The sequence below is a fragment of the Scardinius erythrophthalmus genome (assembly GCF_964197995.2).
Source record: "Scardinius erythrophthalmus genome assembly, chromosome: 23".
NCBI classification, from domain to species: Eukaryota; Metazoa; Chordata; class Actinopteri; order Cypriniformes; family Leuciscidae; genus Scardinius; species Scardinius erythrophthalmus.
Window position 1 is genome coordinate 30483409 of NC_138243.1, and position 27500 is coordinate 30510908.

Genomic DNA, 27500 nt, shown 5'->3' on the forward strand with positions numbered 1-27500 from the left:
TGTTACAGTATTTCTTAATCTTTGTTAATGTTAGTTAATAAAATACAGCTGTTCATTGTTTGTTCATGTTAGTTCACAGTGCATTAACTAATGTTAACAAGATTTTAATAAAGTATTAGTAAATGTTGAAATTAACATTAACAAAGATTAATAAATGCTGTATAATTGCAGTTCATTATCAGTTCATGTTAACTAATGAACCTTATTGTAAAGTGTTACCAAAATAATATTAATAATGAAATGAATGCGAGAGGGTTACTTTACTTTACTTTACTTTACTTTACTTTACTTTACTTTACTTTACTTTACTTTACTTTACTTTACTTTACTTTACTTTACTTTACTTTACTGTTTATTTTGACAGGGACAGTGCACAGTTAAGAGTAATTGCACCAGAGTTAGCTAACAGCTAATCTACATCTGCTGTCCCTGGGCAGGTGAACTAATAAAATGACATACAATATTACATATAGACCACATAAAACATCACAATACATATGTCCAGGAATGTAAGATTAACAAAATCAGTAAATAAAACACACAGAATTGACATCACAGTCATTACTGGTTGCAGATTTGTTCTGAACGTAGCCAGGACTTGAGCTTGGTTTAACAACTGTGACGCTATCAGCTTCAGATGTTTATGGGGAAGGAAAAAACAAGTAAGAAGGGTTATAAATAATGTTAAATTTAATTGAAATAATTGTAAAAACATCAGGCAGCAGCTGGTTAAGGCAAGTATACAGTGCTGGAAGCATTACTCTAGCGCTGTGTTCTTCGAGATCATGTGATGTTTGTGTCTCCAGGGCGAAGAGTCGTTCACAAGCGTGGATCATCTGCGAGATCTGGATCTGGACTCTTTCTCTCAGAGCACCGGAAGTGTTCTGAGCAAGCTGGACTGGGCCGCCATCGAGAGGATTGTGGCCGAGGACGAGGAGGAGCAGAACTGAAGAGATGTTCTCACTCCAGATGTTGCGCAGCTGTTGACTGTGAATGATTGTGCTATTTGTGTATGTGTATCATTTGTGTCTTGACTGTTTGAGTGAGTTGTCGGCACAGATTTGTGCGGAATAAACACGAGTCTCTCACAGGTGTGTTGTTGGTCTTCTTCCACATGATGGAGTCATTATTACTGGATGCCGGACAGAACAGAGCTCTCCGCAGACAACACCAGCCTTCAGACGGCTCACACTTAACATGTGTAGCTTCTGATGTGGAACTGGTAAAGCTGTACAGGTTTCATTTGTCAACATTATTAGTTAACAAACTAATACTACTACAACATTTATTAATCTTAGTTCATGTTTATTTCAACATTTACTAATACATTTTTAAATCAAAAGTAGACACGACCCAAACTCCCCAGCTAATTGTATTTTTATGAACTAAAGATTAATAAATGCTGTATATTGCTCATTGTTAGTTTGTGATAACTAATGCATTGAGTAATGCTAATGAATGGGACCTTTCTGAAAAGTGTTACAGTGCCATTTACGGTTAAATTTGCCTTATTGCATTTCTAAGATTTGTTTATTTGACAATCCTTTAATAAAATACTGTTAAACGGAAGATCTCATATCTCTCAATATTAATCACATCCATGTCATCAAAAAGGAGACCTGAGCTGAAATATTGTCATCAGACTGATAGAAGCACAATTTCTATGAAGAAATATAATTTTTTGCTATTAATTAATAGCGGCAACACTTTACGATAAGGTTCTGTTTGTTAGCATAAGTTAACGAACTAACAATGAACATGACTTACTTATTGTTAATCTCAACATTTACTAATACATTATTAAGATCGAAAGTAGTGTTAACATATTACCAGATAATGAAAGAATTTCGTCTTCAGATTAGTTGGAATACAATCGTGTATTTATATTATCAGCTTCATAAATAATAATGGATTTTGTATAAAAAATATAAGGTACATAATAAAAGTTAAAAAAAACGGGAAAATACAAGGGAAAATATTTATTTATGGTCAAATTATTTATCTTTGTTTTCTTTCTAGTCAAATTATTAAATATTTGTATTCCGTATGAACAAATACTCAGGAAAAGCTTCAAGACAAACATTTCTCTAAAGTAACCGAGGACTTTTATTCAGAAAAGACTTTTATTTTGACTTCCAGCGTCCCGGAAGTGCCCGATATTATTGTCATGGCTGACCAGAGCAGTGATCCTGGTAAGTTTGTGAGTTTTATTCGTGTTTTATGAAGTGTTTCTCTCTTGTGAGTGAGATGAATGTGTTTAAACTGCAGGACAGTGTTTTGCTGAAAGCTGTGATGGTTTAATGAAGTCAAACACTGTCAGAGCAGCAGTTATGATGATCTGAGGCTCCTCAGGCACATGTGATTCTGAAGATTATTTAATAATAGCGCTAATTCAAATATAGGAGCTTTTCTCCTTCGTCTCTGTCACTCATTGACTGCCGTATGAGTGAATATGTTTGCAATACCATGTTGGTTGGGCTTGTACCATGGTAGCACTATGGTATTCGTTAAAGTGCCCTGGATATAATGCTATAATAATTCGCTATTATAATTGGCATATAGTTTGTATTTCTTTTGTAAAGGTATAAATTATTCTCTTATTTTCACTTTAGATTATTATTATTATTTAATAAGTTTTATGTTGTTAATTTTTGCCTATCACCCATAAATTATTCATCTCTGTAAATAAATACATACACAAACTTTATATTTTTAATAGAAAAGTAATAATAGTAATATAAATTCCAAAATGAAACTCTAATTTCCCTCTTTAGATTATTATTAATCATTTTTTATTTTATAAATTTTTGCCTCCCCCCCCCACACATATTCATCATTCAAAATAAACAAATATACCCTGATTATTTGATTATGATTAATATTTGTCAATATTTTATACATTTTTACCCGCTAGCCATAAATTATTCATTCAAAATAAATCAATAAATATACTTTTTATAAAGGTAATAATAGAAATTCTGCAACAATATAAATAAATAGATATTCTAAAATGACACAATAATTTCCCCTATAGATTATTATTAATATTATTTAATAACTTTTGCCTAAAACCCATACATTATTCATAGTTTAAAATAAATAAATACATACTGTAGTACTTTTTGTAAATTGAAACTCAAATTTTACCTTTTGATAATATTACTATTTGTCTTTTTTAATTTTATTAATTTGTATTTTACAGATTTTCGCCACCCATAAATTATTCAGCATTGAAAATAAAATAAGAATTCCTCTAGATATGAATGCATTGTATTGTTTTGTGTGATTGACAGGTGACTCCAGTAACGATGCAGACGTCTCGTCAGTCATGGGCTTCGCTGGATTCGGTGAGTGTTTTAGCTCAGACGTCACAGAAGCAGGAGTGTGTGTGTGTGTGTGTGTTTTGTCAGAGTCACATGATCACTCGTAATATTTCTTTGACTCTCAGGAAAGAAAGCTCGAACCTTTGACCTGGAGGCCATGTTTGAGCAGACGAGGCGGACGGCCATCGAGAGAAGTCAGCGAGCTTTAGGTCAGTGCGGTTATTTACCTGTGATTCTGTGTCAAAGATGCCATTTTAACCTCGATCTTCTTCCACGTCACAGAAGAGCGTCAGAAACAGGAGGTTCAGGAGAGCAGCGGCTTTCGTCCCGTCAGCGTCAAACAGAAACCGTCCACATCCACGTCCAGGTAACGTCTCTATTCGATGAGGACGAGCAGCGTTCAGCTGAAATTTCAATTTAAATGAAAAATTAGCCCATTATTTACTCAAATCATCCTAGGTGTATATGACATTCTTCTTTCAGATGAAAACAATCGGAGTAATATTAAAAAATGTCCGGCAGTTTCTGGTCCATAAAAGTGCATCCATCCATGATAAAAGTGCATCTATCCATCATAAAAGTGTATCTATCCATGATAAAAGTGCATCTATCCATCATAAAAGTGTATCTATCCATGATAAAAGTGCATCTATCCATGATAAAAGTGCATCTATCCATGATAAAAGTGCATCTATCCATGATAAAAGTGCATCTATCCATCATAAAAGTGTATCTATCCATGATAAAAGTGCATCTATCCATGATAAAAGTGCATCTATCCATCATAAAAGTGCATCTATCCATCATAAAAGTGCATCTATCCATCATAAAAGTGCATCTATCCATCATAAAAGTGTATCTATCCATCATAAAAGTGCATCTATCCATCATAAAAGTGCATCTATCCATGATAAAAGTGCATCTCTATCCATCATAAAAGTGCATCTATCCATGATAAAAGTGCATCTATCCATCATAAAAGTGCATCTATCCATGATAAAAGTGCATCTATCCATGATAAAAGTGCATCTATCCATCATAAAAAGTGCGTCTATCCATGATAAAAGTGCATCTATCCATGATAAAAAGTGCGTCTATCCATCATAAAAGTGCATCTATCCATGATAAAAGTGCATCTATCCATGATAAAAGTGCATCTATCCATGATAAAAGTGCATCTATCCATCATAAAAGTGCATCTATCCATGATAAAAGTGCATCTATCCATGATAAAAGTGCATCTATCCATGATAAAAGTGCATCTATCCATGATAAAAGTGCATCTATCCATCATAAAAGTGCATCTATCCATGATAAAAGTGCATCTATCCATCATAAAAGTGCATCTATCCATGATAAAAGTGCATCTATCCATGATAAAAGTGCATCTATCCATGATAAAAGTGAATCTATCCATGATAAAAGTGCATCTATCCATCATAAAAGTGCATCTATCCATCATAAAAGTGTATCTATCCATCATAAAAGTGCATCTATCCATCATAAAAAGTGCGTCTATCCATGATAAAAGTGCATCTATCCATCATAAAAGTGCATCTATCCATGATAAAAGTGCATCTATCCATGATAAAAGTGCATCTCTATCCATCATAAAAGTGCATCTATACATTATAAAAGTGCATCTATCCATGATAAAAGTGCATCTCTATCCATGATAAAAGTGCATCTATCCATGATAAAAGTGCATCTATCCATCATAAAAGTGCATCTATCCATCATAAAAGTGCATCTATACATTATAAAAGTGCATCTATCCATGATAAAAGTGCATCTCTATCCATCATAAAAGTGCATCTATCCATCATAAAAGTGCATCTATCCATCATAAAAGTGCATCTATCCATCATAAAAGTGCATCTATCTATCATAAAAGTGCATCTATCCATGATAAAAGTGCATCTATCCATGATAAAAGTGCATCTATCCATCATAAAAGTGCATCTATACATTATAAAAGTGCATCTATCCATCATAAAAGTGCATCTATACATGATAAAAGTGCATCTCTATCCATCATAAAAGTGCATCTATCCATCATAAAAGTGCATCTATCCATCATAAAAGTGCATCTATCCATGATAAAAGTGCATCTATCCATCATAAAAAGTGCGTCTATCCATCATAAAAGTGCATCTATCCATGATAAAAGTGCATCTATCCATCATAAAAGTGCATCTATCCATCATAAAAGTGCATCTATCCATGATAAAAGTGCATCTATCCATCATAAAAGTGCATCTATCCATGATAAAAGTGCATCTATCCATGATAAAAGTGCATCTATCCATCATAAAAGTGCATCTATCCATGATAAAAGTGCATCTCTATCCATCATAAAAGTGCATCTATCCATGATAAAAGTGCATCTATCCATGATAAAAGTGCATCTATCCATTATAAAAGTGCATCTATCCATGATAAAAGTGCATCTATACATTATAAAAGTGCATCTATCCATCATAAAAGTGCATCTATCCATTATAAAAGTGCATCTATCCATCATAAAAGTGCATCTATCCATGATAAAAGTGCATCTATCCATCATAAAAGTGCATCTATCCATCATAAAAGTGCATCTATCCATGATAAAAGTGCATCTATCCATCATAAAAGTGCATCTATCCATGATAAAAGTGCATCTATCCATGATAAAAGTGCATCTATCCATGATAAAAGTGCATCTATCCATCATAAAAGTGCATCTATCCATCATAAAAGTGCATCTATCCATGATAAAAGTGCATCTATCCATCATAAAAGTGCATCTATCCATGATAAAAGTGCATCTATCCATGATAAAAGTGCATCTATCCATCATAAAAGTGCATCTATCCATGATAAAAGTGCATCTCTATCCATCATAAAAGTGCATCTATCCATGATAAAAGTGCATCTATCCATCATAAAAGTGCATCTATCCATTATAAAAGTGCATCTATCCATCATAAAAGTGCATCTATACATTATAAAAGTGCATCTATCCATGATAAAAGTGCATCTCTATCCATCATAAAAGTGCATCTATCCATGATAAAAGTGCATCTATCCATCATAAAAGTGCATCTATCCATGATAAAAGTGCATCTATCCATCATAAAAGTGCATCTGTCCATCATAAAAGTGCATCTATACATTATATACATCGTCTCTCCTGTGTTTGTGTGAACAGGAAACAGGAAGCTGAGAGTGACAGTGACTCTGATGTCATCGGCCCATCGCTGCCTCCTCAGAAGGAAGATGATGATGATGATGATGATGCTGATGATGATGATGATGTTGTCGGACCTCCACTTCCGCCCGGATACAAGCGCAGCAACGCTGACAGCGACGATGATGATGATGATGACGATGATGATGACGATGATGTAAGTGTATTTTTCATCTTTTTACTCCCATGAACATATTAAATGGTTAATTTATATTATATACAGTCAAACCAAACAGTTATTCAGACACCTTCAACATTTCTCACAGTTTATTCGCTATATTTTAGAAAATGACGAGACACATGACGAGCGACACATGACATGACGAGTGATACATGATGAGTGACACATGGCGAGTGACACATGGCGAGTGACACATGACGAGTGACACATGGCGAGCGACACATGACGAGCGACACATGACGAGCGACACATGACGAGCGACACATGACGAGTGACACATGACGAGTGACACATGGCGAGTGACACATGGCGAGTGACACATGACGAGTGACACATGACGAGCGACACATGACGAGCGACACATGACGAGTGACACATGACGAGTGACACATGGCGAGTGACACATGGCGAGTGACACATGACGAGTGACACATGACGAGTGACATGACGAGCGACACATGGCGAGCGACACATGACGAGCGGCACATGACGAGCGACACATGACGAGCGACACATGACGAGCGACACATGACGAGCGACACATGACGAGCGACACATGGCGAGCGACACATGGCGAGCGACACATGGCGAGCGACACATGGCGAGCGACACATGGCGAGCGACACATGGCGAGCGACACATGACGAGCGACACATGACGAGCGACACATGACGAGCGACACATGACGAGCGACACATGACGAGCGACACATGACGAGCGACACATGACGAGCGACACATGACGAGCGACACATGACGAGCGACACATGACGAGCGACACATGACGAGCGACACATGACGAGCGACACATGACGAGCGACACATGACGAGCGACACATGACGAGCGACACATGACGAGCGACACATGACGAGCGACACATGACGAGCGACACATGACGAGCGACACATGACGAGCGACACATGACGAGCGACACATGACGAGGGACACATGACGAGGGACACATGACGAGGGACACATGACGGGTGACACATGACGGGTGACACATGACGGGTGACACATGACGGGTGACACATGACGGGTGACACATGACGAGTGAAACATGACGAGTGACACATGGCGAGTGACACATGGCGAGTGACACATGACGAGTGACACATGACGAGCGACACATGACGAGTGAAACATGACGAGTGACACATGGCGAGTGACACATGGCGAGTGACACATGACGAGTGACACATGACGAGCGACACATGACGAGTGACACATGGCGAGTGACACATGACGAGCGACACATGACGAGCGACACATGACGAGTGACACATGACGGGTGACACATGGCGAGTGACACATGACGAGTGACACATGACGAGCGACACATGACGAGCGACACATGACGAGTGACACATGGCGAGTGACACATGGCGAGTGACACATGACGAGTGACACATGGCGAGTGACACATGGCGAGTGACACATGACGAGTGACACATGACGAGCGACACATGACGAGTGACACATGGCGAGTGACACATGACGAGCGACACATGACGAGCGACACATGACGGGTGACACATGACGGGTGACACATGACGGGTGACACATGACGGGTGACACATGACGGGTGACACATGACGGGTGACACATGACGAGTGAAACATGACGAGTGACACATGGCGAGTGACACATGGCGAGTGACACATGGCGAGTGACACATGGCGAGTGACACATGGCGAGTGACACATGGCGAGTGACACATGGCGAGTGACACATGACGAGTGACACATGACGAGTGACACATGACGAGTGACACATGACGAGTGACACATGATGAGTGACACATGACGAGTGACACATGGCGAGTGACACATGGCGAGTGACACATGACGAGCGACACATGACGAGTGACACATGACGAGTGATACAAGATGAGATACATGGCGAGTGACACATGACGAGTGACACATGACGAGTGACACATGACGAGTGATACAAGATGAGATACATGGCGAGTGACACATGACGAGTGACACATGACGAGTGACACATGACGAGTGATACAAGATGAGATACATGGCGAGAGACACATGACGAGAGACACATGACGAGTGACACATGACGAGTGACACATGGCGAGCGACACATGATGTGATACACGACGAGTGATACATGACGAGTGATTCATGGCGAGTGACACATGATGTGATACATGACAAGTGACAAATGATTATGGGGTTCCATTTGTGCCAAAATTATGTCGACATGCTATCTGTCTATGCTATGTGTCCTCTTCCATGTCCATGTGTCTATTAACTGTCTATGTCTATGTGATTGCCCACATGACTCAACTTTTGTCTTTGTCAACTCAACTTACTCCTGTCATCTGTCCTTGTCGTTTGACTGTGTTGTCTTGCTGTGTCAATGCTGCATGTGTCATGACTGTTGTGTTGAGTGATATATGATGAGATATATGAGATATATGATCTCAGTGACATACAGTGCAGTGTTTTTGTAATGTGTCAGTGGCGCCACTAGAGGGCCACACTGCCATTATCATTCCTGGAAATATAGACGACTGAAGACTGTGAAGCTTGTCTTTTGCTTTCTTCTCTAAAGACTCTCTTCTCCTGTCATTTGACCTTAAATGTCTCTATTGAGCTTTTCAGAGACATTCTGCTCTTTAGTTTGGATGAATCTCATGGAACCTCTCTGAAGAATACATCTAGGTCATATTTCACTTTAAAATGAAAAGAATATTAAAAATATTACTATATAATATAGTAAAATCACATATAATATAAAATAAAATGATATTTTAGGTAAAAACACATTTTATCCCCAAATTGTAATTGAATGCAAAATATTTATTTAAAAAATATATGCATTAAAATACAAATAATTAAAATATATCTAATAAAATATACATAAAAAAATAAAAAAATAAAAATAAATAAATAAATATATATATATATATATATATATATATATATATATATATATATATATATATATATATATCATTATAGTATATAATTTAATAAAATATACAAATTTTATTATTTATTTATTCTTTTGTTGTAAAAAAAATATTATGGCAATATGTCTTGTAGTGCCTTTAAGTTATGCTTTAAATAAGAATATATGTGATTTTTTTAGTAATTTAATGAGAAAAATAACTGCATACTAAATTATAATATAAAATAAAATTCTATTTTACATTAAGTGAAGCCTATGGGCTTCATTTTCTTTGGGTTCTCTCTTAGTTTTCATGAGATTTAGAATCTCTCTCTCTCTCTCTCTCTCTCTCTCTCTCTGTCTCTCGTCTCTCGTCTCTCGTCTCTCTCTCTCTCTCTCTCTCTCTCTCTCTCTCTCGTCTCTCGTCTCTCGTCTCTCGTCTCTCTCTCTCTCTCGGTCTATAGTAAATGTCTTGCTCTCTCTCTGACAGTGTGCAGGCCTCCTCTTCCCCAGGTCTGTGGTGTTTGAGGGCCGCTGTGGGCCGGTTTGATAGATGTGTTCTGGTGTCGGGCCGCCCCGGTGATGTCTCTGTACTCCGCTAAATGTATCCCATCAGGCCCAGGTGTGCCGTGCGAGTTTTGTACGAGCGTTAATCAGCCAACGCCACAAATCACACAGACCTGCGTGTGTTTGATTTCGCAGAACAATCCCGCTGTGAGCGCTGAACACCGGATGATATTTTAGCAGCGTATTAAGGGAACCTTATCCTAAATTAAAGAGGACATATTTGGGCTCTACTAGAGCAGGTTTTCCTGCTTGAATGTTGATTATTTTCCTCTTATTCTCCATTGTTGTGGCTCCTCTCTTCCCAGTCTGTCAGTAACGCTCTGTTTACTTCCTGTCTCTATGAGGCCCCTCCTTCTGAAAAGCACACTGTGCTCTGATTGGCCGGCTGGAGCAGTGTGTTGTGATTGGTCGAGCGCTTCGAGTGTGTTTGGGAAATGTCCTGCCCCTTACCATAACCTCCAGTTTAACATACTACTAACTAACTCAACCAGGCCCCGCCCCTTTATTCTGCATATTAATTATTATAATGAGGAATATTGTGACGTGTTCGTTCCCGGAATAAACTCAAGACTACAATGGAGGCGTTTCAGGGAGTTCAGAAACACTGACACTGATATAGAGAAGAACTATAGAAACAGCAACATTACACACTAAAGAAAGATGAACATGAGCTTCAAAAGTTGCTGAAGGTCTCTCTCTCTCTTTCTCTCTCTCTCTCTCTCATTCTCATTCTCATTCTCATATTCTCTCTCTCTCTCTCTCTCTCTCTCTCTCTCTCTCTCTCTCTCTCTCTCTCTCTCTCTCTCTCTCTCTCTCTCTCTCTCTCTCTCTCTCTCTCTCTCTCTCTCTCTCTCTCTCTCTCTCTCTCTCTTCTGTCTCTCTCTCTCTCTCCTCTCTCTCTCTCTCGTCTCTCTCTCTCTCTCTCTCTCTTTTTTTTTTTTTTTTAAGGTGCTTGAATAATGTTTTAAAGTGTTGGATTATATAATTTTTCTTTTTTGATTATGTTTTGAAAAATTTATTGTAAAATAAATCAGATTTTAAAGGTCTCTCTCTCTCTCTCTCTCTCTTTCTCTCTCTCTCTCTCTGTAACAGAATCCAGTGAAGAAGATCCCGGATACTCATGAGATCACGCTTCAGCACGGCACTAAATCCGTAAGTCCACTCGTTTGCTCCTGAACGCTCGTGTCCTGATAGTTGGGATTTGTGAGGATTATATAATTTGACTCAAACTCAGTTAAAACTCATCCACAAAAGTCATATTTTACATAGTGCTTTATAGAATACAGGTCGTTTCAAAGCAGCTTCACAGAAATAAACAGGAAAATAAGTGTAAAATTCATCAATTATGAAACTAATTTCAGCTGTAAAGCAGCTCTACAGAAGACAATAGTGTCTTTATTCAGTTTCCAATGTTTAATTCAGTTCAGAAACACTCGATTCATCGATTCAGCTGTAATTAACAAATTTTGTTCTCATCCGATACTATCATTGCATTTGAATCGATCATATAACTGAATATTAATTGTCTTTTAAACTCCAAAAAAGAACATCTAATTAAACTCAATTCAGTTCAAATTTTGTTCGTCACTCAATTCAGTTCAAACATCTATTCGTAACTCAATTTTGTTCTCATCTGATAGTGTCAGTGCAGTTTAAATGGTAAATATTGCTAAATTATTAATATTAATTGTCGTTTCATGCCAAAAAAAGAACATCTAATGAAAGTCAATTCAGTTCAAGCATCTATAGAAACTCAGTTTTGTTCTCATCTGATAGTGTGAGTGCCGTCAGATCGATAATATTACTCAACATTAATTGTCTTTTAAACCCCCAAAAAAGACCATCTAATGAAACTCAATTCAGTTCAAATTTTATTCGTCACTCAATTCAGTTCAAACATCTATAGAAACTCAATTTTGTTCTCATCTGATAGTGTCAGTGCAGTTTAATTGGTAAATAATAAACATGAATTGATGTTTCATGTCAAAAATAAGACCATCTAATGAAACTCAAATCAGTTCAAATTTTATTCGTCTCTCAATTCAGTTCAAAATCTATTTGTAACTCAGTTTTGTTCTCATCTGAAAGTGTCAGTGCAGTTTAAATGGTAAATATTGCTAAATTATTAATATTAATTGTCGTTTCATGCCAAAAAAATTTACATTTAAAGTTTTGTTTGTCACTCAATTCAGTTCAAACATCTATAGAAACTCAGTTTTGTTCTCATCTGATTATTAATTGTCTTTTAAACCCCCAAAAAAGACCATCTAATGAAACTCAATTCAGTTCAAATTTTATTCGTCACTCAATTCAGTTCAAACATCTATAGAAACTCAATTTTGTTCTCATCTGATAGTGTCAGTGCAGTTTAATTGGTAAATAATAAACATGAATTGATGTTTCATGTCAAAAATAAGACCATCTAATGAAACTCAAATCAGTTCAAATTTTATTCGTCTCTCAATTCAGTTCAAAATCTATTTGTAACTCAGTTTTGTTCTCATCTGAAAGTGTCAGTGCAGTTTAAATGGTAAATATTGCTAAATTATTAATATTAATTGTCGTTTCATGCCAAAAAAATTTACATTTAAAGTTTTGTTTGTCACTCAATTCAGTTCAAACATCTATAGAAACTCAGTTTTGTTCTCATCTGATTATTAATTGTCTTTTAAACCCCCCAAAAATAACATCTAATGAAACTCAATTCAGTTCAAATTTTGTTTGTCACTCAATTCAGTTCAAAATCTATTTGTAACTCAGTTTGTTCTTATTACTGAATATCAATAGTGTTTTAAATGTCAAAAAGAGCATGTCGTATCCCGTATCTGATGAACCCTGACCCCACAGGTCTCCGCTCTGGCTCTGGATCCGTCGGGAGCTCGTCTGATCACCGGCAGCTTCGACTACGACGTGAAGTTCTGGGATTTCGCCGGGATGGACTCGTCTCTGCACGCCTTCCGATCGCTCCAGCCGTGCGAGTGGTGAGTCGGTCCATCAGACACGCGGTCATCCCTGTCTCTCTCCTCGATACACCTCATCCGTCAGGAATGAGCTCCTCGTTCTCCAGTCCAATCAGCTGATTGCACACAGATGCCGTGTATTTTTGTTCTTGTCTTTTTGTTTTTCCTTGAAATCCCGCTAAAAGTGGAACCCAATTGTCTCGAGATGTTGGAAGCCAATTGGCTGAGCCCGAGCGCTCTTGCGTGTGTGTGTGATTCGTAAAACGCCACGCCACATTAACATGTTCATCCACCCAGTTGTGGTGGCATCCCTACACACACACACACACACACACACACACACACACATGGCCAGACAAAACACATGTGGAGTCCATAAACCAGTGACCCGGAGAGGGAAACCGGACCTCTAATGTTCTCGAAGCTTCTCGGCTCTTTCATTGACTCCAGTTCAGTGTGTATATATATGTGTATATGTGTGTGTGTATATATATATATATGTATATTATGCCGTTCAAAAGTTTGGGATCGGTGAGATTTGTAATGTTTTTAAAAGAAGTCTCTTCTGATCAACAAGGCTGCATTTATTTGATAAAAAAAAAATAAAAAAAAATAAAATAATATATATATATATATATATATATATATAGTTTAATATTTTGACAGTTTAAAGCATCTGTTTTCTATGTGAATATACAGTAAAATGTAATTTATTCCTGTGATCAAAGCTGGATTTTCAGCATCATTACTCCAGTCTTCAGTGTCACATGATCCTTCAGAAATCACTCTAATATGATGATTTGATGCTCAAGAAACATTTATGACTATTATTATTATTATTATTATTATCAATGAATAGGAAGTTCTAAAGACATTTATTTGAATTAGAATCTTTTGTAACATTATGAACGTCTTTACTGTCACTTTTAATCAATTTAATTCATCCTTGATGAATAGAAGTATTAATTTATTCTATTTCTAGAATTTTTTTGAATTCTTACTGACTCCAAACTTTGAACGGTAGTGTTTGTTACAATAGCTTTGTATTTCAGATAAATGCTGTTCTTTTGAACTTTCTATTCATCAAAGAATCCTGAAAAAATGACATAACTGTTTTCAACATTGATAATAATCATAAATGTTTCTTGAGCATCAAATCATCATTTTAGAATGATTTCTGAAGGATCATGTGACACTGATGACTGGAGTTGATCACAGGAATAAGCGCGCTGAAGTTTTGTCGTCTGTCTCTTTAAATGCTCGAGCTCGTTAAAGCACGGTGGATTCTGATTGGCTGTCAATGTTTCTGTCCATCAACTGGGAGAATCATCATGGAAGTGATTCCAATGATATCGTTCCTCTGTGTCGTTATTGTTATAGTTGTGTGGTCTGAACTTCACTATTCTTATAGAATTAAATCTTTATAGTTATCGTTATAGTTATCATCGGTATTATAACGTTAAAATAAAATTAAAAATAAATTAAAATATATTTTTCATGCTCTAGATTTTTTTATTTATTGAAAGAATAAAGATTTTATTTAAAAATAATTAAATCAACAATTAATTAATTAAAATAATGAATTGTGTGTGTGTGTGTGTGTGTGTGTGTGTGTGGTTCCAGTCATCAGATCAGATCACTGCAGTACAGTGTCACCGGTGATGTCATTCTGGTTGTGGCGGGAAACTCTCAGGCCAAAGTTCTGGACCGCGACGGGTTCCAGGTTCTGGAGTGCATTAAAGGGGATCAGTATATCGTGGACATGGCCAACACAAAGGTAACCACTGATGCGTTACTGACACTTTAAACACATTTGATTGTAGAAAGCACAAACAACAGAGATAATTGGAAGGGTCAAATGAAAAACTGAAATATGAAAATATGCATCTTAGAGACACTTTTGGGATGATTTGCACAGTTTCAACAGGTGTGTGGCTGCGTCCAGTGTGTGCTAGATCCAGGGTTAACTTAATATAAAACCATTAAAAAAATTAAGTAAAAAAAATAATGATAAATAAAATATTAAAAAACTTAATAAATCTAAAAAACTGATGCATTTTTCATGATTTTTTAAGGAACAAAGTTCAAAAGAACAGCCTTAATTTGAAATAAAAATTGTAACATTATAAATGACTTTACTGTCACTTTTGATAAGTTTAATGTTTCCTTGCTGAATAAAAGTATTTATTATTATTTTTATTATATATATATATATATATATATATATATATATATATATATATATATATATATATATATAATATATATAATTTTTTTTTTTTTTTTTCAAAATAAAATATTACTTTTGAATGGTAGTGTGTCACGTGGCCCACAAAAATATAAAGCAAAAACCTTAAACTTATGTTATTTAATCTCGATGCCAAAGGAACATTTCTTATATTGATTTAGATTAACTTGATGTGCTAAAATAACATATTCAAAATAAAAATGTGAAAACTTTAACTAAAAATAAGATGAAAACAGAAAATGCAAAAAACTATATTGAATAAACTGTTATTTTAGTTGTATTAATATTTTGAATCATGTATATATTTTTTACTTATGTCAAAAAATTTTTTTTTTACTTTTTAGTCATTTTGTTGCGCTTTTGCCGCGCTTTTGCCATTTAACTAAAGAAAAAAAAGGATTTTTTAGATTTAATTAGGTTTTAGTTTTATAGTATAAGTAATTTCAGTGCTTCAGTTTTTCGCAGTTCAACTGATATTTCTATTTAATTTGAACTGCAGTGTTTTTAAACTCTTCTAGTGTCAGTGATCCTGCAGTTCAGTCCTCCAGTTCTCGTGTGTGTGTGTGTGTGTGTGTTTGTTTGCTGCATCTGGACTCTGTTTGTTGACTGGGATGTAATGAGGTGTAGATGAACTATATCAGAGATGCTGAATGTTGCACCTGGTCCTCAGACACACTGTGTGAGTTTGTGTGTGTTTAAAGCGGCTCAGTGACGGTCGCGTCACTAATGGAGTGTGTCGGCATGCTATAGTCACTGCGAGAGGGACCGATTCCTCGCTCTTTGTTTGTTATTGGGTTTTCTCTCCTCGTCGGGTACTTTATGTTCCCTAGCGAGTGCATTTCAGCGTCGAGCGTAAATATTGTTCTCTTCAATCATTGTCAAAGTCATGCTTTACTGTTTAAAGATGCCAACTGGACGTCCATAACAGAAATACCTCAATTCAGTTTGTTTTATTATCGTAGCTATTACTTCCACATGTGAACACACTTGATATTACACACTACACAGTGTGATATTTTAGTAAACTATTATGATTATTACTTTTTTTATGTTTTCATTTTGATTTAAGTTTAGTTTTAATAAATGCTTTTGTTATTATTATACTTTTTTTTGGAATAATTAAGATTTTGAATGCATTTAAAAGTCTTTTCTGCTCACCAAGGCTGCATTTATTTGATCAAAAATACAGTAAAAATAGTGAAATATTATTATAATTTAAAATAACTGTTTTCTATGTAAAGTGTAATTTATTCCTGTGCTCAAAGCTGAATGTTCAGCATCATTACTCCAGTCTTCAGTGTCACATGATCCTTCAGAAATCACTCTGATATGATGATTTGATGATCAAGAAACATTTCTGATTATCAGTGTTGAAAACAGTTGAGCTGCTTCAGAATTGTCTGGAAACCGATAAAGGATTATTTTGTTTCAAAGAAAGAAATGAACGCTTTTATTCATCAAGGACGCATTAAAGTGATCAAAAGTGACAGTAAAGACATTTATAATGTTACAAAAGATTGTATTTCAGATAAACGCTGTTCTTTAGAACTTTATATTCATCAAAGAATCCTAAAAAAATTAAATGTATCACAGTTTCCACAAAAATATGAACTGTTTTCAACATTGATAATAATGATCAATAATTGAGGACTAATATTAATTAAGCAGCAAATCAATTAGTGTGTAAATATTTAGTAATTTTAGTTCCAGTTAGTTGCCATTTCTAACTTTATTTTTTCTCTCATATTTAGTTTTATAATCGTTTAATTTCAGTTGACATTAACAACAGATGTGATCAGTGTGTTCTCTGTCTCCTGAGCATCAGTCGTCTTTGAAGACTATTATCTTCCGCTTCAGTGATTATAATGATTATAACAGTGTGTCTGCGAGTTTGGTGAGTTTAAGGTGTTATTAGCCATCAGTCGTTGAGGTTTTTGATCAGTAGCTCCAAAACAAACCATCTTTTGTCTCATATTTAGAGCCACTGACAGATGATGCGGTTGGTTTGTGTGTCGTAAAGCATCTTTATAATGGATTTCTGGTAGGGAAACATTAAAATATGAACATTTTGGAAGATACCGATAACCGATAATTCTTTATATTTGAACGCAGATAACCGATATATCGGCCGATAAATCTAAATCCAAATTTTAATATCTTTTTTGAGAGCCTGATTACAAAAACAAAAGTCTCATCATGTCCCAAACACACAATTATGATGCTCTCATTATGATTTTATGTAGCCGATATGACTTGTGTTGCACTGAACTGTATTTTCCTTTTCTGAAGTGATTCCAATCATATTTCAAGCAATTCAAAATCATCATGTTGATCAGTGCGCATCTGAAGAGTCTCAGCTGAAGACATTATTTAGTAAGGGATAATCCACGGCTAGCCATGCATTAAAGGATTTTAATGCACGACGTAGAGGCGAAGAACCACCCGACGCGAAGCGGAGGGTGGTTGCCTCTACGAAGTGCATTAAAATTCTTTAATGCATGGCTAGCCGTGGATTATCCCGCTTATACCTTGGTTATTTGCCAAGTTAAAAATAAGTTAAAGCTGTAACTGATGTTTACAGTGTAATTTTTTAACAGACGTGTAGAAATGACGGTTATTTCTTAAGTTTAGGCTCGTCAGTTCTTGCACTCCGTCCGCTTTAAATAAAGTAGAGCCATCGGATTGCTTTTATTTGAATGAATTCACATTTATTTAAATTCATTATTAAAAGAGATAGACAGAGAACTGAAGGAGAAGGAACAGAGAGAGAGAGAGAGAGAGAGAGAGAGAGATGCGTGCGCGAGTTAACGTTACCTGTGTGTGTCGATCTCTTCTTTAAAGTCTAGCAGCTACAGTCCCCTCGTTGCTTAAGCATATAGCTAACTTAATGATTCTTTAATGGATTTATTACAATTATTTATGAATGACAGGCAACACTGACAGTGACAAGGCAATCTTTATTTGAACTAATCATGTCATTTATTTATTGTTAATTCTTAATTTCGAACTGTAATCAAACTGACTGGAACTACCTGAGCATTAAACGGTTTTACTGCACACCTTCCAGCCAATCAGAATCGAGTATTTAAACAGCCCATGGTATAATCGGCTTTAATATATCAGGCACACTTTTTTTAATTGGGCCGATAACGATAACATTAAAAATGAACGTATATCGGCCGATACCGATACGGTGGCCTATATATCGTGCATCCCTAATGTCTGGTGTTAAACAATAGACGACGGAGCCAAATATCTGCTCTGAGTTTGTGTTTGGGGGAGCTAAGTTTTATCCGATGAGGTCAGTGTGTCTTTGGGCGACATGAAGGTCAAATGAAGATCAAATATTCACAGCATATTTGTTATGATGCAGCGGGTGAATGGCACGCTTTAATAATGCGCTTTAACCAATGCCGCATGTGCTCATCATCAGAGACAATCACTGACAGCTTTATTTATTCTCTGAGAACGACTTTATAATTGTGTTTTGATTCAATTCCTGGATTTTCATTTCCTGTGTCCAAATTAACCCTTTAAAGTCAGCATGAAACGACATGCACAACATGAATATTCAGTTGGAAATAATGCAGGACAGAACATTATTTTATTTATTATTAGGCTGTGATATTGTCGTGTTTTATGAAGTCAAGCATCAGCATTAATCTAGCTCATAGTTAGTGTTTGTGATCTGAACAAACGCCACTCGATGTGAAAATGTTGTTTGTTAATGTTATTTCGACATATTCAGACAAGCTTGTTTTCAGAGGTGGAGAAAGTAAAGAAGCTAAATTTGGATGAAAGAAAAGAAACTGATTAATCATCTATAATCAGACCAGAAAAAAATAATAAAAATAATTAGACTACGGTCAAAGTTTTGGAATAATTCAAGATTTTTTATGCATTTAATAGTCTCTTCTGCTTACCAAGGCTGCATTTATTTGATCAAAAATGCAGTAAAAATAGTGAAATATTTTTGCAATTTAAAATTGTAGTTTTCTATGTGAATATCTAGTAAAGTGTAATTTATTCCTGTGATCAAAGCTGAATTTTCAGCATCATTACTCCAGTCTTCAGTGTCATATGATCCTTCAGAAATCACTCTAATATGATGATTTGATGCTCAAGAAACGTTCATCAAAAACGTGTATCAAAATAATAAAATGCTGTTCTTTTGAACTTTCTATTTATTAAAGAATCCTAAAAAATCCTGAAAAATAAAATGTATCACTGTTTCCACAAAAATATGAACTGTTTCCAACACTGATAATAATCATAAATGTTTTTTGAGCATCAAATCAAATCACATTAAAAAAATCTTAATACATATATTTTTTGTTCACAATGACTTTTATTCAGATTTTAGTTTATTTATTAATTTGATTGAAATAATGTTGACATGTCTGTGGTTCAGGGTCACACAGCGATGCTGAACGACGGCTGCTGGCATCCCAAGATTAAAGAGGAGTTTCTGACCTGCTCCAATGACGGGTGAGTTGAGCTAACGAGTTCATTACACTGTTCGCATGTTTATATCTTTGAAGGAAACGTTTGAAGGAAACTTGGTCGCCCTCTCTCGTGTTTTGAGGTTTGTTTCCGCCACAGTCATTTTGCATACTTGAGGATATTCGTGGTCTTTCTAAAAAACATTTGTTCTTGAGTTTTATCACACAATCCCAGGGGATTGTGGGGCATTTCACTGGGATAGTCTCTGAAACTTTCCGAACAACATGGAGACAATTGCGTGATTGCCTTAATCAGCTTTAAAGTTTATACCATAGAAATTTTATAATAAAATGTATTCCATTCTCATAACTGCATGTTAAACAAATCACATTTTATTGCTTTTATTTTAATTAAAACAACATTTATGGCTGTCATTAAGAAAGTGCGTCTGATTCCGATTCAGTGAGTCTTTTTTCAGACTGGTCTTTTCAAGAATCGCTCCACAAGAATCACTTGTTCATAAGAATCAGTATTTTATCCAGTCAGTAAGCGAGTCCTGGTTCAGATTTGGTGAGTCATTTGTTAGTTTGATTAAATCAATAGCACTCTGTCTTTTTAATCACATTTTAATGTTTTCCATTTATGGCAGTCATCCAGTCTGATTCAGATTCAGTGAGTCATTTGTCAAACTGTTTTTTTTACCAATACAAGAATCTGTTTATAAGAGCCAATTGTTCATAAGAGTCAGTCTGTTTGATCACATATTATTATTTTTATCGAATTAAATAGCGTTATGGCAGTCATTCAAGTCAGTAAGTGAGTCTGATTCAGATTCAGCGAGTCATTTGTCAGACCAATTTGTTTTTTGACTAATTAAAAAATTGGTACATAAGGATAATTTATTCATAAGAATTTGTTTTTATTTAATTAAACAACGTTTATGGCAGTCATCTGTTCAGTGCGTCTGATTCAGATTCAGGGAATCATTTGTCAGAATGGTCTTTTCAAGAATCACTCTATAAGAGTCATTTGTTTCTTTTTTCTTATCCAATTATCCAGTCAGTAAGTGAGTCCTGGTTCAGATTAACAGATTCAGTGAGTCATTTGTTAGTCTGATTCAAGTCATTGGAAAACATTAAAATGCTATTAAAAGGATTGATTCTTATAAACTAGACTTTTTTGAACAGAGAGAGCTATTATCTCTGTACCATAGAAATTTATAAAAGTTTAGAAGTTTTAGAAGTTTTAGAAGTTTAGAAGTTTATAAAAATCAATCCTTTTAATAGCATTTTAATGTTTTCCATTAATGGCAGTCATCCAGTGAGTCTGATTCAGTGAGTCATTTGTCAAACTGTTTTTTGACCAATTCAAGATTCTGTTCATAAGAGCCAATTGTTTATAGGAATCAGTCTGTTTGATCACATCTCATTGTTTTACTTGAATTAAATAGCATTATATGGCAGTCATCCAGTCAGTAAGTGAGTCCTGGTTCAGATTCAGAGATTCAGTGAGTCATTTGTTAGTCTGATTCAAACAAAAGCTCTCTCTGTCTTTTTGAATCCAAGAATAATTTAATCATAAGAATCAGTCTTTTTGATCACATTTGAATGTTTTTCACGAATTAAAATAGCATTTAAGACAGTCATCCAAATTTTTTTTATTTTTTTCCAAGAGAATCATTTGTTTAGAAGAATTTGTATTTTTTTTTTTTTCTTCAATTATCCAGTCAGTAAGTGAGTCCTGGTTCAGATTCAGAGATTCAGTGTAGCTCTCTCTGTCTTTTTGACCAATTCAAGAATCTGTCCATAAGAATAATTTATTAATAAGAATCAGACTTTTTGATCAGATTTTAATGTTTAACATCTGAAGTAGAGTAGAATTAATTTTGTCATGATGACGCTGCAGTAAATACATTCAGCCGAATGCATTTCTACCAGTGTTTTCCATTCAGATGTTTCAGTGTTCACAGGCTCGAAACTACAGGCCTGTGAAATGTTACATGTGTGTAAACCTTTGCCCTGCGTCAGATTCTGCCCTCGTTGTGTTCCCCTATAAAACCGCGCTGGTTTTACTGTGTTTAGGGGCGTCGCCGGTGAATGTTTGAGTCGTGTTCACTGGACGCACAGATGTGGCTCTGTTTTATTCAGTTGTAATATAGATTCTGGAAGGCTTCCCTTGGCACGTTTCAGCGCATGTCGCAGGCGCTTTCAGAGGAGGAAAGCGTTTAGGTTGAGGAACAGCTGCAGATGTGTATCGGGAACACATGTGTCCTGTGATCCGCTGGTGTGGCGCTCGGCTCCAAATCTCAGGGTGGAGGTTAAAGGGATAGTTCACCCAAAAATGAAAATTAGACCATGATTTACACTCACCCTCAAGTCATCCTAGGTGTATATGACATTCTTCTTTCAGACGAATATAATAGGAGTTATTTAAAAAAATGTCCTGGCTCTTCCAAGCTTTATAATGACAGTGAATGGCAGTTTTTGTTTTGAAGTCCATAAAAGTGCATCTATCCATCATAAAAGTGCATCTATCCATGATAAAAGTGCATCAATCATCATAAAAGTGCATCAATTCATCATAAAAGTGCGTCTATACATCATAAAAGAGCATCTATCAATGATAAAAGTGCGTCTATACATCATAAAAGTGCATCAATCAATGATAAAAGTGCGTCTATACATCATAAAAGTGCATCTATCCATGATAAAAGTGCATCATAAAAATGCATCCATCCATGATAAAAGTGTCTGTACATCATAAAAGTGCATCTATCCATCATAAAAGTGCGTCTATACATCATAAAAGTGCATCTATCCATCATAAAAGTGCGTCTATACATCATAAAAGGGCATCTATCAATGATAAAAGTGCGTCTATACATCATAAAAGGGTATCTATCAATGATAAAAGTGCGTCTATACATCATAAAAGGGCATCTATCAATGATAAAAGTGCGTCTATACATCATAAAAGTGCATCAATCAATGATAAAAGTGCGTCTATACATCATAAAAGTGCATCTATCCATCATAAAAGCGCATCTATACATCATAAAAGTGCATCATAAAAGTGCATCCATCCATGATAAAAGTGTCTGTACATCATAAAAGTGCGTCTATACATCATAAAAGTGCATCTATCCATCATAAAAGTGCGTCTATACATCATAAAAGTGCATCTATCCATCATAAAAGTGCGTCTATCCATCATAAATGTTCATCTATCCATCATAAAAGTGCATCTATCCATCATAAAAGTGCATCTATCCATCATAAAAGTGCATCTATCCATGATAAAAGTGCATCTATCCATCATAAAAGTGCATCTATCCATCATAAAAGTGCATCTATCCATGATAAAAGTGCATCTATCCATCATAAGTGCATCTATCCATCATAAAAGCGCATCTATCCATCATAAAAGTGCATCTATCCATCATAAAAGTGCATCTATCCATGATAAAAGTGCATCTATCCATCATAAAAGTGCATCTATCCATCATAAAAGTGCATCTATCCATCATAAAAGTGCATCTATCCATCATAAAAGTGCATCTATCCATCATAAAAGTGCATCTATCCATCATAAAAGTGCATCTATCCATGATAAAAGTGCATCTATCCATCATAAAAGTGCATCTATCCATGATAAAAGTGCATCTATCCATCATAAAAGTGCATCTATCCATCATAAAAGTGCATCTATCCATGATAAAAGTGCATCTATCCATGATAAAAGTGCATCTATCCATGATAAAAGTGCATCTATCCATCATAAAAGTGCATCTATCCATCATAAAAGTGCATCTATCCATGATAAAAGTGCATCTATCCATCATAAAAGTGCATCTATCCATCATAAAAGTGCATCTATCCATGATAAAAGTGCATCTATCCATCATAAAAGTGCATATATCCATCATAAACGTGCATCACACACATGACCAGCGTCAGCCAATAGTGAGCCTCCGTTCTGACGTACAACCCAGAAGCGCTGCGCTGTTACACTACGTGAACTCACTTTAGAGAAACAGAAGAAAATGAAGAGTTGAATAAAGTTACTTTTGTTTGTTTTTTTGCGCACAAAAAGTATTCTCGTCGCTTGATGAACTTAAGGTTGAGCCACTGTAGTCACTTGGACTATTTTAACGATGTCTTTACTAACTTTCTGGGCCGGCAAGTTTCAATTACATAGAAGCCTATGGAGGAGTGAGACAGCTCTCATTTGTGTTCTGAAGATGAACGAAAGTCTTACGGGGTTGGAACAACATGAGGGAGAGTAATTACTGACAGAACTTTCATTTTTGGGCGAACCGCTCCTCTAACAGGGTCTGGTCTGAGCTGAATGGATCTCTTCTCTTGTAGAGACCGAACGGTCATTGATCGCTCACAGCACTGCAGCTTTGAGTGTTGATAATAGCGCAGATCACCCGCTAAAGATCTGCGCTATTACTCATCTGACCACCCTGGAGCCTCTATTGAAAGCCAGACCTTCTGTAGTGTCTTATTTTGCACAAAAAGCTCCAACATTCGGCTGGTAAAGTCATTTGATTTGGTCATTTGAGAGTAAAAAACACTCGTTTATCAGCTTTAATAGACATCATGCGTCAAAGGAACATAAAGCAGAACTATAGTTTTCATCTTTATGAATTTATTTATTTATAATTTATTTTACTTATGCATTTTATTTATTTATTTATTAATTATATATTTGTACATTTCACATCTTTATTGATTGAAATCTTTATGAATTTATTTATTTATAATTTATTTTATTTATGCATTTTATTGATTTATTTATTAATGATCTTTATTGATTGAAATCTCGTGTTTATTTATTTATAATTACATTTTTTAAGCTATAAATGCTATTTATTATAATATAACATTTTATGTATTTAAAAAATTAGACAAACTTTTAGTATACTGTAGCTGCACTTCTAAAAATAAAGCATTTTTTAAATTAAGATATCTTACATCTTTATAGATTGCATCTTTATTTATCATTTATTTGATGTATTTTATTGATTTATTTAATGCTTTATTTATTTCTCATCTTTATTTATGTTATTTATAATAAAATGTTTATAAACTATAAATATAATATTTAATATCACATTTTATATACATTTAAAAAAATTTAGACACATGAAAACTATTTTTTAACATTCTGTAGCTGCACTTCTAAAAATATTTAAGTAAAAAAAATGTAAATAAAATAAAATTTAATTTTAATAGTAATCTTTTTCTAATGTAAAGTAATTAAATTTGCATACATAAATGACTTATAGTTTTCATTAACTGAAATCACACGCAGCTTTACAACAAACTGAGTTTACTAGTAAAGGTCAGGCTGTTAGTAAAGGTCACTTGCATAAATTAAATATATCCTTCCTGACTGATCAACATCGGCAAATCCTGATGGATAAGAGCAAGTTCTCATTACTGTAATGCATCCAGTTTTACTGTTGTAATTTACATTTATTCTAAATTATTGTAATGCAATGCAAAAAATGTATTAAGGTTTTCGGTCACACTTTAGTATGGGGAACACATTCACTACTAACTACGACTTTTGCCTTAATAAACTCCTAATTACTGCTTATTAATAGTTATTAGTAAGGTAGTTGTTAAGTTTAGGTATTGGGTGGATTAAGGGTTGTAGAATGTTTTCATGCAGAATAAGACATTAATATTTGCTTTGTAAGTACTAATAAACAGCCAATATGCTTGTAATATGCGAGCTAATAAGCAACTATTGGTCTCAAACTAAAGTGTTACAAATTAATATTATTTTTTTATTCAAATTAAAAGTGCATTAAACACCATCACATACACCACCGTTCAACTGTTTGGGGTTTGCAAGATTTCTAATGTTTTGAAATAAGTCCATTATGCTCACCAAAGTTGCATTTATTCAATAAAAAAAATACAGTAAAAATTGTGAAATATTTTTGCAATGTAAAACAGCTGTTTTCTATTTTAATATATTTTAATATGCAATTTATTCCTGTGATCAAAGCTGAATTTTCAGCATCATTACTCCAGTCTTCAGTGTCACATGATCCTTCAGAAATCACTCTAATATGATGATTTGATGCTCAAGAAACATTTATGATTATTATCAATGTATTATCAGCATTTTTTTTAATCTTTTGAAACATTCTAAATGTATTCACTGTAATTTTTAATCATTTTAATGGATCTTTGCTAAATAAAAGTCCAACAAGTCTTACTGACCCCAAACATTTGAACAATCGTGCATAAATATGAAAATATACATAATTTAAATTTTAAATGTTCCATAAGCGTAATTTTCTCAATGCAAAATATAATGAAGACAGAAGAAATGCATGAAAAGTTTCATTGGACGATATTCTCATCTTGTCGGATGATGAATAGCGGTGACCTCTGTGTGACCTCTCCACTGCATTGTTGTTTTACCCATAATGCCTGAAAATCCTCGTGAGGAGCGCTGCGCTTGAGGCCGAATGCCGCAGATTCCCATCATGCCACGCTGGAGTAAGAGCAGGTTTCTGGCTCCGCGCTGAAGGCTCTGGAGATCTGCCACCTGTTCCAGAGACGGCTCACTCACATTCAGAATTCTCCATCATGTTATTGCTCTAATATTTGTGTTTCTGGTGCAGAATAAACACTGCAGGAGCTGTAATGGCGGGATGCATCAGTTTTAATACGTGTGTATGAATTTGTGGCAGCGATGTGTGTACGAGTAGTCATAAAATTTATATTTGTTTTAAGAGGTGATGGTGAAATGTGGGCGATTTCTGTCTTATCCGTGGCAGAAGCCCAGAGACCCAGAAACAGAAGGACTTTATTTGTAAATGTTTTTAAGATGTTCGTTTTGCAGAGCTGTATTTTTAGAAGCGCACTCGTTTGTTTCGGCTGTTGTCCTGGAGGAGGATTAGGAACAATCCCATATGCTCGGGATCTTTGCTAAATGGCTGGTCTTGTCTGAGTTAGTGAACCTCGGGGGGGTTTGGCCAGACCTCTCTGATATGCAGAGTTTTAGGCGTGTAAAACACATCTCTTCTGTGATTGGATAAGACCTTACTGCTCACCAGTGACATCATCATCATCACTCATTAGTTCCATTTTTTTTTTTTTTTTTTTTAAATCTGACAGTTATTGTCTTGAAATATATTGTTGACGACGGTGAATTTATTAAAATTGGCGTTGAATTTAGAGATTAAACTTTATGGGGCTAAAAAAAGGCTAATGATGTTTCTAAATATATCCTCTTTAAAGCACCACTGCTAAAAATATTAAAGTAAAATGTATTATATTTATTTCTTAATTTCATATCTTTATTGATTGAAATCTTTATGAATTTATTTATTTATAATTTAACTTACACATTTTATTGATTTATTTATTAATGATTTATTTATACATTTCACATCTTTATTGATTAAAATCTTTATGAAATGATTTATTTATAATTTATTTATGCATTTCATTGATTTATTTATTAATGATTTATAAATTTCACATCTTTATTGATTAAAATCTCTTGTTTATTTGTTTGTAATTAAATGTTTATAAGCTATAAATACTTATGATATAACATTTTATATTTATTTAAAAAATGAGACAAACTTTTAGTATACTGT

General features: G+C 35.0%; 2 protein-coding genes across 3 annotated transcripts in view; both read left to right on the forward strand.

Annotated features, from left to right (window-relative positions):
- Positions 1-1088, forward strand: part of cplane1 (ciliogenesis and planar polarity effector 1) — a 60876-nt gene extending 59788 nt beyond the window's left edge. The window contains exon 53 of the mRNA XM_081353699.1: positions 664-1088. Coding sequence (XP_081209825.1) covers positions 664-698 — 35 coding nt within the window. The 3' untranslated portion in view covers positions 699-1088. The remainder of the gene's footprint in view (positions 1-663) is intronic.
- Positions 1089-2106: 1018 nt separating this feature from the next.
- The window catches only part of wdr70 (WD repeat domain 70), a 105696-nt gene continuing 80302 nt past the window's right edge, over positions 2107-27500 (forward strand). Inside the window, exons 1-9 of one of the 2 annotated variants that reach the window (XM_081353588.1) lie at positions 2107-2192; positions 3294-3347; positions 3449-3532; positions 3606-3690; positions 6514-6709; positions 11309-11368; positions 13064-13197; positions 14800-14953; positions 19836-19912. In XM_081353588.1, coding sequence (XP_081209714.1) covers positions 2168-2192; positions 3294-3347; positions 3449-3532; positions 3606-3690; positions 6514-6709; positions 11309-11368; positions 13064-13197; positions 14800-14953; positions 19836-19912 — 869 coding nt within the window. In that variant the 5' untranslated portion in view covers positions 2107-2167. Of the gene's footprint in view, positions 2201-3293; positions 3348-3448; positions 3533-3605; positions 3691-6513; positions 6710-11308; positions 11369-13063; positions 13198-14799; positions 14954-19835; positions 19913-27500 lie in introns of both variants that reach the window. The other variant, XM_081353589.1, reaches the window with a different exon arrangement.